Here is a 12,082-nt window from a genome sequence, read left to right as displayed (position 1 = left end):
CCTGCCTGTTATACCACGTCTCTTTAAATAAAGCTTGCAGATGGATCCACATGTCTCACGTCTCGTCAGCCCCGTTACAATAGCATAATACGAGATTTGCAAGCAATTTTTAAAAAGCCAGAAACTGAACTCCAAAATAACTTTTTTTGTTTTGAAGTGAACTCCAAAATAACTTTTTTTTGGGCCTGATTTTCTTCAAAAGGATGTCAAACCAGTTTGTGCTTCAATTTCACTGGAAGTGTATTGACACCTTAAAAGTGGTCCATATGACTTGTGCACTAAATTTAAGTTGTCGTGATTCACCGCTGGCAAGACAGTTTTAATAAAAGTTGACTGTCTATGCAGTAGAAATTCACAATCGGTGTTGAATTGGTGCCACGAAACTATAGAAAACAGAGCAAAAGTTCTGTGGTGAAAAAGGTAGGAAAACTTCAACACCCATAATGCACTAATCGCAATCAGAATATAATATTTTGGATAAAAAGTGCAATCTGTAGCCATGTAGCTATCCAAAAAGTTGTTTTCGTGGACTTCATCATCCGGTGGACTTTTGCTGACAAATAAACAGGGATATCTTGGTGATGGTGACATGGAAAAATAATCCACATTTACATATAATACAGACATGGCAACAAAACAAACTGGTTGAAAATCAACAAAGTTCCCTTTTAAGGTGGTACTTAACGTAATGGCTTTTGAGCACTGATGGTCTGCTGAGCTGTCTGAGAGTGCGCTCCTCACCCTCACTCTACACACAAACATTCACCAACTTGTTAATAAACATTTACAGTTCAGTAAAGCCGGGTGCACACTCAAATTTGACCATTTGATTTGGCCATCTGAGAAAAATCCTACAAGATTCCTCTTATTCAAGGTCAAAAGGATAATGAAAATTAAAATTCTGTCATCATTTACTCTCACATTGTTCTAAAGCTGTATGACTTTTGTCTGTCAAGGGGGAAAATAAAAGATTGAAAATTGTCCATACAGTGTTGTTTTGGACCCCATTGACTTTCATTGTGACAAAAACATTCTTCCTAATATCTTTTGTGTATTCCGCAGAAAGTCATACAGGTTTGGACCGACATGAGAAACCCTGGCACACTATTTTGGACACCTACCTAATTTTCAGATGCAGTCAGTATTTTGGTCAATCAGGTCAGCTCAGAAACCTCCCAAAAAGGTCATTGTTATGTTTTCAAGGTGGTGACACATAAAGACAAAACCCCAGACAGCAGATCAGAGTCTCGTTCTGGTTGAATCAATTTAGGTCAGTGTAGATGCTTGTCACTTCTTACTTGAGACTGTCGACATGTGACTGAAATGATGCTGCAGGGAATAACAGAACGACAAGAGAGCAGAAACGAGAGAGTGAGAAGAGGAGGGTGGGTTAGATGGAGACAGGGATGCAACAAAAGAGAGCAAGAGAGAGGGAGGGATTGATAGCTTTCTTCTTTGGGACAGGTTTTCATCCAGTTGCAGTCAAAATCCGTCTACGTTCAGGGTCAAGACCAGCTACACCTCTGTCCATCTCCCTTATTCTATCACTGCTCTTTGAATCCACTTCCCTAATTCATTTTTTATTGATTTTTTTCATTCCTCGAGTCTTCATGCTGCTCCTATACAACCGTTTCCTCTCTCTCCTAGAATCAATCTACCGCCGTGGAGCCAGACGATGGAGGAAGCTGTACCGGGTGAACGGGCACCTCTTCCAGGCCAAGCGCTTTAACAGGGTGAGTTAAAGTCCTCTAGTCCTCTCCAGCTTGAATGTTGACGTCTGACTGGATACTTCATGTGTTTAACCCACTTTGTTCAGTTGTATGGTTTGTTTACTGTATGTTGATTATGGCAAATAGCAACCTTATAAAACGGGAAGTGTCCTGTTATAGCAGACAAATTTCTGAGTTATGTTTATGATTGACGTGCCTAAATAAGGAGTCTTTAAATACAATCTGCATACCTATTTATTTATTTTTTATAAAAATTCTTTAAACAAATGCATACTTTTATTTAGCAAGGATGCATTAAATTGCTCAAAGTTACAGTAAAATAAATAAATAAACTTTATTCAACATTGATAATAATAAGAAATGTTTCTTGAGCAGCAAATCAGCATATTAGAATGATTTCTGGAGGATATATATATTGATAATATACTGTATAAAAATATACAAGAAAATGTATTTTAAAAAAGTTGTTTTAAAGGTGTCCTATTATGCTCTTTTACATAGTCTGGATTTTGTTTTGGGGGTGTTTGTTTTGGGAAAAACACATTATTTTTCATATATTTTACATTATTACAACACCTCTCTCCCAGTCTGACATGAACGGCTCGAGTAGTTCCTGCATCAAAATCAAATCAGTTTAAGCGCAATTTAAACCCAGATGATTGTAACCACTCTAAGTTCGTCTGCCTTGGGAAAGTTAGCGTGTCTCCGACATAGTGATAACACTCGTTGCCTTCTCTAGTGCAGCTCAACCAGGTCTCGTCCCATTCGTCAATATTTGTGATATCAATATATGCGTTGTAGTCCAAACTAGTCGTTCGTTGTAGTTTTTGAAAAGTGATTTCTGTTAAATAAAATATTTCCTTTTGAATTGGACTTTGAGCTTTGTAACTTTGCAGATCTTTTTTATGCTCAAACAGCAACATTACAGACTAACTAAAGTTGAAAAAGTGAAAAAGCATAACAGGACCCCTTTAAATTGTAATGATATTTCCCAATTTTGCTTTGTTTTTGATCAAATAAATTCAGCCTTGGTGAGCAAAAGAGACTTCTTTCAAAAAAATGAAAATTTGTACCAACCCAAAGTATTTTCATTGACTTAATATATGGTAAATATATTTCTATTGTCTAACCCCTTTCTTTAAATGACAATTTTTGTACATGAATAAATAAGTGAGTGAATAAGTTGCTGTAGTAGCTACTATTATTAGCTACATCATTAGCTGTTGTAGTGGCTATTTTGATAAATCTGCAGCTGTATGGTTGTTTTGTTTTACAGACTTTTGTAAGCACGTTTAGTTGTAGTAGTGAATATCTATGGCTGTTACAGTAAATATACAGTATGTAGATTTCCGAGTAACTGTTAGCATATTTAGCTGTAGTAGCAAGTTTTAGCATATTTAGCTGTAGTAGTGACTGTTACAAAAAGCATCTGACTCTTTAACTATCAATCATTATCTGTTGAGCTGTTGATTGGGAGAAAGCGTTTGATGTTGTCGTTGTTTTTGGTGAGACAGTGGTATGCTTGACCAGTGTTTGGTTTAAGCCCCAGTTCTATGACTTCAACCCGATCTAGTGCTTGAATAAAAAACATCACATGACTATTAGAAAGCCTGTAGAAAGGCATGGGAGAGAGAGAGTGAGACTCTTGAGTGCAGTGTCTCTGTTATGCAGTGATGCCCTGCCTTTAATCAGATCTCACCCCTGGAGGGATTGTTATGTTAATGCAGACCTCTTCCTGCAGCAGTCTTCATTCTTCAACTGAGCAGAACATGTGCCACGACAAGGAAGAACACCAAAACAACGTAAGTGAGAGTGATAGAAGAGAGACGGGGTGGAACAAAGATAGCAGAGAGATGGAGAGGTACATTGTTCTTTTTGCCATTGCTATTTTTGCAAAAGCTGAAATGTCCCTTTTCTTGGAGAAGTTTCAATGCTCCTCAGCAGAGATAGAGGATAAGAAGAAAACAGAGAGAGAGGCATATGATGAGCACAGTGTCCTCAGACAGCTCCCACTCGCAGCAGGTGTGTGACACGTTAATGTGCGTAAATTACTCTTCTCGCTTCTCTCGTTTTATCAAGGTGATCGATGTGTGACCACATTATGACCAACATGGTGGAACTGCAGGATGACATCATCAAGCTAAGCAGAAACTTGCCTCCAAAATCATATAAAATGACGTCTAGTGAGTCTCTTTGTTAAGATCAGATTTCTTGAAAAGCTCTAATGCTCATGTCAGACTGCTGAGAGTGCAAAACTCTGCTTACCCCAGACATCCATTTGAGGCTGTGATTGTGTGTATATATATATATATATATATATGATAACTAGATGCCACTCACACGCATTGTAAATTGAGGTGACAATGTAGCATACTACATTTTTATAAACTTTAATTTTGCATAATACTTACTAGTTCACTTAAAATAAATAAATAAGTTAGTTAGTTAGTACTTTCTGTGGCCACATCTCTCTCTGAGAACACATTCTGCCCTCCTGCTACTTTTCCACTTCTCTCCTCTCGTTCTCCATAGAAACAAGGGATGGAACAGAAGTAGGTCATGTTTTTTCCTCCCTCTGTCCTTCCTTTAAGGATCTGACTCGTTCCCTCCCTCCCATCAGCACCTCTGGATCTGTCTCTCTCTGTGTTCTCAGCCCTCGGAGACAGACTGGGCATATACAATCACTGTAACAAAGCAATTTAAAGGCAAAAAATACACTTTTACCTTTCAGGTCCTTTCCTCACTGTTTCCATGTGATTTTCATTATTAAATCGCCGTCATGCATGAATGAATGATATTTTTGCAATTTTACACATAATAATCCACGATGATCACATTACACAAAACTGAAATTGCATGTCAAAATAACACATTGTCAGTATTTTTTGAGACCCCCCCAAAATTTCACAAATCACGTTTTCAGGGGAGCCCATGTCTTATTAAGGGGAGCCAAGCTCCCCCGTATTTCGCACCCTGTGTGTGACATCCTTTCTGCTCTATTGAATCATGACATCCTTCTCGCAAACAAAACAAATGCATTTCAAGGCCTCGTGAGACTTCTAGAAGTTTATTTTCCTGTAATGTGGCGGAACGACACAAGTCGTGCTGTTTACTGAGATTATTTCCGCTTGTCTGTGTTGTTTTTGATCACATGTGTTGTGTCTGAAAATGAAAAGAGGAGCAGATTTTCTTCAAATTTGGGTCCGGAGTTCACAGAGATTAATTTATGACGTCATAAATAAGGAAATTGGCATCTGTTGCCGTGGCAATAGGTAGCAGGTGTGGCATCTGTGGTGTATCAGACAGACCGTTGGAGCTTTAGAATGTAATTAAACATCAGGCACCTGTAATATAAGAAACAGCTGCTAAAATACGGAAAACTGCAATTCAGCGGTTACAGAAATGGAGACATTTGCTTGGGTTAGTTGTAAACCTTGGTAATTCTTGTAATTTATCTGCAGTGCTTTTTTTGTGGTTTATCAGAGGAATTCACCTGAAGTGTTCATTTCTGGATATTAATGAAAGATGGATATCTAAAAGATTTGCTCAGGCTATGAAGGAGTGACTTTGTCTAAACTCTGAACTCTGAACTGCTCACTCAAGAAAACAAAGTAGGGGTTTCATATGACTTCCATTAAGTGATGGATATTGACATGCACAAACTCTAGACAGTCATATCACTGTTTTAATGGTAAGTGTCTTAATAGTGTGTGTGGTAATGCGCTGAGATCATTTCCAGGCACTTCACTCATCTCGGCTTTTCTGAGTACGTGGTCGATAAAAACCGAGCCCAGGTTTCTCTCATCTCTTAGCCGACTGACCTGTATTTTCAACACCACTGACAAAGATAACGAACATTTAACACATAACCTTCCCCTTCTGACACCAATGATAACAATTTAAGGGTGTCATACTCTACATTTTTATGTAATTTTCACCTGTATATCTATACTGGTGTAGCATATTAATATTAAATATTAATGTATAAATTAATATATATCATATATTAAAATAATACTGCTGTAGCATATATAAATGAATGCATAAATGAATATATATCATATGTTAAAAATTGTGTACGCTTATTAATATAATTATTATATTAAGCGATACAACTGTTTTCAACATTGATAATAACGATAAATGAGCACCAAATCAGCCTATAGCAATAATTTCTGAAGTATCATGTAGCACTGAAGACTGGTGTAATGGCTGCAGAAAACTCAGCTTTGCCATCACAGAAATAAAAAAAAAATTTTAATATCTTAAAATAAAAAAACTTATTTTGTTTTGTAATAATATTTCAAAACATTACTGTTTTTATTGCCTTTTTGCTAAAATAAATGCAGCCTCTGTGACCATATGAGACGCTCTCTCTCTCTCTCTCTCTCACACACAAAACTCCGCATTTGAACAGTCAATAGCAAATACTTAAACTAATAACAAAACAATAGCTGATTCAGAAGTGGCAGATTGTCATAGCAAAGTCAGAGTTACCTCCCATTATGCTAATATTTCCACATAGTGAGGTAGATATGTGGGGGCGTGTTAGAACGAGCCATTTTAGGGGGGCGTGGCAGAGTCTTAACTTTGATAAAGAATATCTCTTTGGTTTTGAGACTTTAGTGTTTGCAACTTCAGGGATCTTATCTATGCACAATCAGCTTGTAACACTCCAAAGAGAAAGGAAAACTTGAAATCGCATCATATGACCCCTTTAAAGTGTCTGCATTCACATTCTTGCTTAAAATATATTTTGGACCTAACTATCAAAAATACAGACAGCTACAGTATCCAGTAGGGCTGCACGATAAATCACATGCGATATTTAACACGCGTCTTGTCAGTAAAGCCATTCTGTAATTAGCGGTAAATCTCCATCACGTGCGGGCTTTCACATGGAGCAGCATTAACTACACAGAGCCGTTGTTCACCGACAAGCTGCGCAAAACATGTGCAAAATATGATCGTGGTTTTGCGCAGCTTGTCAGTTTATTAGTTTAAGGCATGTTCTGTTTCATAGGACAGATTGTACTTTTTGCCTCCGTTGCATTCTATGTGCAGTTGTTGGCTCCTGGCCAAAATCCCTATCAAATTAACAACATGGAGCACAGCGTAAATCGAAATTTATTTCATCCAGCACCCAGAAATCCATCCCGGCCGTATCATTTGCGAGTCATCTCGGGTGAATCCTCATGATGAGTCTAATGAGTGCTGTAGGATGTCATGAGGTGTTTGCCAAGTCGTGAGAGAACAGAATGAAATCACACCCTCTGTCTTTCTCGCATGCTTTCGCTCCATCAGTTTTTTCTTATGTTATTCCTGTTGAAGCAGTAATATGGTGTTCTCCTGTGTGAGCAAAAATACTATTTTTACTTGCTTGTGCTTGTTTTCTGTCACAATTTTTCAATTAAAATGTCTTTCGCAGCATTTTTCCTTCTTCAGCCTTTCTGTACTAGTTCTGCCAAGCATGCTTTGAGTTCCTTTCAAAGTTGAACTCAGGTGAATGAACACTGTTTGTTTGAGATCTTGTTTTGAGATCAAATATTTTCTAATATGTAAATTATGTTTTGATTGGCCAACCTTATGCATATTAAAGAGATTAAAAAGTAACAACACCTACACAAAGGCACTCATTACCATTTAAGCTGGATATGTTGATCATATGTTAATGATTTTATGGTTGTGGCATTATGATGAATTCTAAACATGTTTTTGCCACAGATGCCCAGAAATGCAATTTGGCAAAAAGTTTGATTCTGAGTCTGTTTTTACATATTTTTTTCCCTCCTGCAACAATTACAACAACACAGACAAAGGCTTATTCAGATTTCAGTAGCTGCATTCATGCATCAGGGGCAGTAGTAGTACTTTAAATTTTTTAGAGAATAGAGGGTCTTGATTTACATTCCCATGTTATTCCTGTATCTGGGATACATGGCGCACACGCTTGGCCCTGAAGGCCACATTCTCTCAGCTGTGCTTAATGTTTGCTATTTGTTGGGGATTTGTTGTTTTAAATGGGTGCAGAAACACATTGTTTCTCTGGCATTGCATTTGCTTAGCAGCGCTGGCTCGATTTGTTAAAAAAATCCAGGGGGGTGGAAGCTGTGCTGGGATCCAGATGCGAGAAGGGGAGAGATGAAGAAAGATACTGTCTATATGAAAGATTGCACACATTTCTTAGAATAATTATTGCATATAGCTTCAGGTGTCTCCATGATGTTGTCTTTGATCATTTCCTGCTGATGAGTGATCTAATAATCGTCCTTGAGGAGGTTCTTGAGATTTGTTGGTTGGAAATAAAACAGACATTTTGGGATATTTAATACTTCACTTCCCAAAGAAACACAGGATGATTTTAGTACTAGTTCAACAAAATAAATTCTAACTCTTACCAACCCAAAGAAATTATATTTTGAAGCTTTTTTTTTTTAAGAAAATGAAATAGCATGACCAGTGTACAGTAGTCCAATTGCTGAATGAATGACTTTTATTAGCTACTTCTTTTTAGTGAATCAAACACATACTGTATAGGGCAACCCTTGTGTTTCGGTTAGAGAACAGATGACTCTTCTGAGCTGGTTATTTTAAGTGAATTAAACACAAACAGCGCAACCATTGTAGTCTGATTTCCGAATGAATGACTCTTATGAGCTGGTTCTTTTTAGTGTATTAAATACATACTGTGCAAATAAATACATTAAATACATACGGTGCAATGTGATTCCTGAATGAATGACTCTTATGAGCCGGTTATTTTGTAGTGAATCAAACAAATACAGTATGGGGCACCCAGTGTAATCTGATTCCAAAACAAATTACTTTTTGAGTCTTTTTTTTAAATATATATAAGCTCAAACACATATAGTGCAACCAGTGTAGTCCAATTCCTGAGCGAATTACTCTTCTAAGTTGTTTCTTTTTAAAGGTGACATATCATGAAAATCTTACTTTTCCAGGTTTTAAATGCTATAATCAGGTCCCCGGTGCATCTACCAACCAAGGAAACGTGAAAAAGATTAACCCAGTAACTTTGTTTTGTGAAGCCTTTTTCTGCAAGCGTCTGAGGAAACGAGCGCGTCTGACTTCGCTCCCTTGGTGATGTGGCAAAGGGATCTCAGTATAATATTAGAGAACAGATGACTCTTCTGAGCTGGTTATTTTAAGTGAATTAAACACAAACAGCGCAACCATTGTAGTCTGATTTCCGAATGAATGACTCTTATGAGCTGGTTCTTTTTAGTGTATTAAATACATACTGTGCAAATAAATACATTAAATACATATGGTGCAATGTGATTCCTGAATGAATGACTCTTATGAGCCGGTTATTTTGTAGTGAATCAAACAAATACAGTATGGGGCACCCAGTGTAATCTGATTCCAAAACAAATTACTTTTTGAGTCTTTTTTTTTAATATATATAAGCTCAAACACATATAGTGCAACCAGTGTAGTCCAATTCCTGAGCGAATTACTCTTCTAAGTTGTTTCTTTTTAAAGGTGACATATCATGAAAATCTTACTTTTCCAGGTTTTAAATGCTATAATCAGGTCCCCGGTGCATCTACCAACCAAGGAAACGTGAAAAAGATTAACCCAGTAACTTTGTTTTGTGAAGCCTTTTTCTGCAAGCGTCTGAGGAAACGAGCGCGTCTGACTTCGCTCCCTTGGTGATGTGGCAAAGGGATCTCAGTATAATATTTCCGCCCCTTAATCTGTAAATTTACACCCACAGCGCCATTGGTGAATGAGAACTTAGTTTAGTACTCACATGCTGTGACAGCCACTTTCTGTCCATGTGCTGATGTGTGAGATGTGTGCTCTCAGAAAACCGTATATCAGAAGTTTAAACTCATATGGTTTAAAACGCATGATTTCAGCGCAATAAACATGATCATCAGAACCAAAACGGATGTTTTTTAGCAGGTACGAGTTGTAATGGCGCAGCTCTATTCTGGAAAAGTGGGCGGGGAGCAGCAGCTCATTTGCATTTAAAGAGACAGGCCCGAAAAACAGCGTGTTTCTGCTTCCACTCAAAAGAGGCATTTTCAAAATGATATAATAAATGATCTGTGGAGTATTTTGAGCTGTAATTTCACATACACATTCTGGGGACACCAGAGACTTATACAGGGTTCCCACGCTTCTTGGAAGTACTTGAAAGTACTTGAATTTCAGACATATGAGGGCCTTTCGCACCGCTTTATTTCCAGAACTAAATGTACAGTACTGGGACGATTTTGCGCAAACTATTGCCCAGTACCATTTAAAGGGTTGCATTCGCACCGACAGAGTGTGTACTAAGAAGTGACGTAAGCCGGTCGACAGCGTAGTCGTTTGTGTGCGGTGTTCAACAACAGAAACAAAAGAAGAAAAACATTAACAACAGGAGGATGGAGGACGCTGTGATTGGAGCTGTTTTTGTTGTGTCTCGCGGGTTTCACAATAATGGACATGGAAAGTCGACATATACTTAAAGCGATTGAAAGAACGGAAAGGAGGACTAAGAATCTCCAACGACAACTGGCAGTGCTACATTTGCTAAAAGTGCCTGCACTTCAGCGTCCGTCCATCTATCGCTGTTCTCCATACTTGCGAAATAAGTTGGCACAATGTTTACAGTATGTTTACACTGCGTTTTAAATCATGGCGGGTGAGGGCGTTTTCATACGCGTTTGGCCAATCAATGTCTACTTACGTCACGATTAGTACCAGTTGTGCTGGTTAGACCCTGCTCCGGAGTAGGAGCTAATTTGGTTCTCGAAAAAGGCAGTCCGGTACTAAAATCGCACCCAGTTCCGCAGTCCAAAGGGCCCTATGGATTCAAGGCCTGGAAAGTACTTGAAAACAAACATAGGTCCTTGAAAGTGCTTGAATTAAATTTTAAATAAATTTAGTTTATGCAGGGATTAAAGTTTTCCATCGCTACGATGGATTTCCGTCAATTGAAAAAAAAATTAGGGGAAAAGAAACGTAGCGCATTATTGTTTTTGTTGTTGTTGTTCTGCCGCACACCAAAAATCATTCCACGGCTGCAGCTTCTCAGTGACAACGTAGTGACGCCGCTCGCATCATTCACAGTCGGGTTATTAGCAGAGAACACAGAGTAGGACTTGAATTTCAGCCCGGGATTGCGGCTATTAATTACAATTGTACTCATTCCCGCAGGTTCCACGCTTATAACACAATGACAGATGACGGAACGTATCATTTGCACGTGCTTTTGAGTCTTGAGAACTCACTCACGCCCTCTCATTTTCTGTGCGCCCACAGATCACGATAAGGAGAGTGACAGCTTTTAATAGTTATTAAGGGAGTTTGCAAATGTGATATTGATTCAATACAACAGTTCAGTAAACAAGTACTGCCTGATTTTGCTCTATTTTTTAACGAAAATAGTTCCAAATATAGTAACAGCTCAGCCACTTCACATCTCTAAAAGCAAACACAGCTGAGTTTCATTCATTCAATGAAAGTGCGTTTTTGAACGAATGTAATGAGTCAGTGATTCATGATTACCCATTCATAAAGACAGTCACTTGCTTCATTCCTGAATGAATCAGCCGTTCGAACGAATCAATTGAATGAATGATTCAATGATAAAATCAGTGACTTGTCGCCACCTGCTGGCGGATTTAGTTTCATTTTTGGCGTATAATTTCAGTTATTTAAATCAAAATTTTATATTTAAAACATTAATCTCCACATAAATGTATGAATTTAATTGCACTCATGCCACCTCTGAGCCTCATTAAATGTCTGAAAATGTACCTGTGCCACCTCTGTACAAATACATTTTTTATTTATACTAATTTCATATGATTGGTAACCTATTTGTCTTATTCTACTTCTTATTATATTGTTTTAAATAGAAATTTTAAAAAGCTTATAAACATACATTTTTGAATTTGACATAGATGAAAAAAAGGTAAAAAGAAAATACCCCTGTAAGTCACTCTGAGTCAAATGTCACCTCGTATTAGGAAGGCTAATTTTTTATCAGAATTTTTTTTATTATTGATCAGAAGGTGCTCCTAATTTTTTTAATAAGGAGGACAAGCGCTCCTAATTACAAGAAGAAAAAATGCTTTTAAAATGTGTGTCTGACAGGTATGGCTGTGGAATGGAGTTTGGCTGAGGAAAAATTTTCAAATTTTGCTTTAACCCCTGTTTATGGCGCTATTTCAAAAATTGTCCTATATGTTCTGTCAAAGACAGAACAAAGCGGCACTAATGATTGGGGGTGGAGATGGGGTATCTGAAAAAACTTAGCGTGTGTGTTGATGCGCAGCCTAGAGCCTTGGGGACAGTTTTCTTAAGCCCACTCCCGCTGAATTTCTGACAAT

The 12,082-nt window shown here is 37.8% G+C and overlaps 1 protein-coding gene across 3 annotated transcripts in view; it reads left to right on the top strand.

Moving 5' to 3' along the window:
• LOC107548418 (protein kinase C zeta type-like) overlaps positions 1–12,082 on the top strand; it is a 130,872-nt gene that overhangs the window by 83,818 nt on the left and 34,972 nt on the right. For all 3 annotated transcript variants that reach the window (XM_016229101.1, XM_016229093.1, XM_016229085.1), the window contains one exon: positions 1,648–1,733. In XM_016229101.1, the coding sequence (XP_016084587.1) occupies positions 1,648–1,733 (86 nt within the window). The remainder of the gene's footprint in view (positions 1–1,647; positions 1,734–12,082) is intronic.

This window comes from Sinocyclocheilus grahami, unplaced genomic scaffold (assembly GCF_001515645.1).
Source record: "Sinocyclocheilus grahami isolate Dianchi unplaced genomic scaffold, SAMN03320097.WGS_v1.1 scaffold16.1, whole genome shotgun sequence".
In the NCBI taxonomy this organism is placed as follows: domain Eukaryota; kingdom Metazoa; phylum Chordata; class Actinopteri; order Cypriniformes; family Cyprinidae; genus Sinocyclocheilus; species Sinocyclocheilus grahami.
This window is presented reverse-complemented; position numbering and strand designations above follow the sequence as displayed.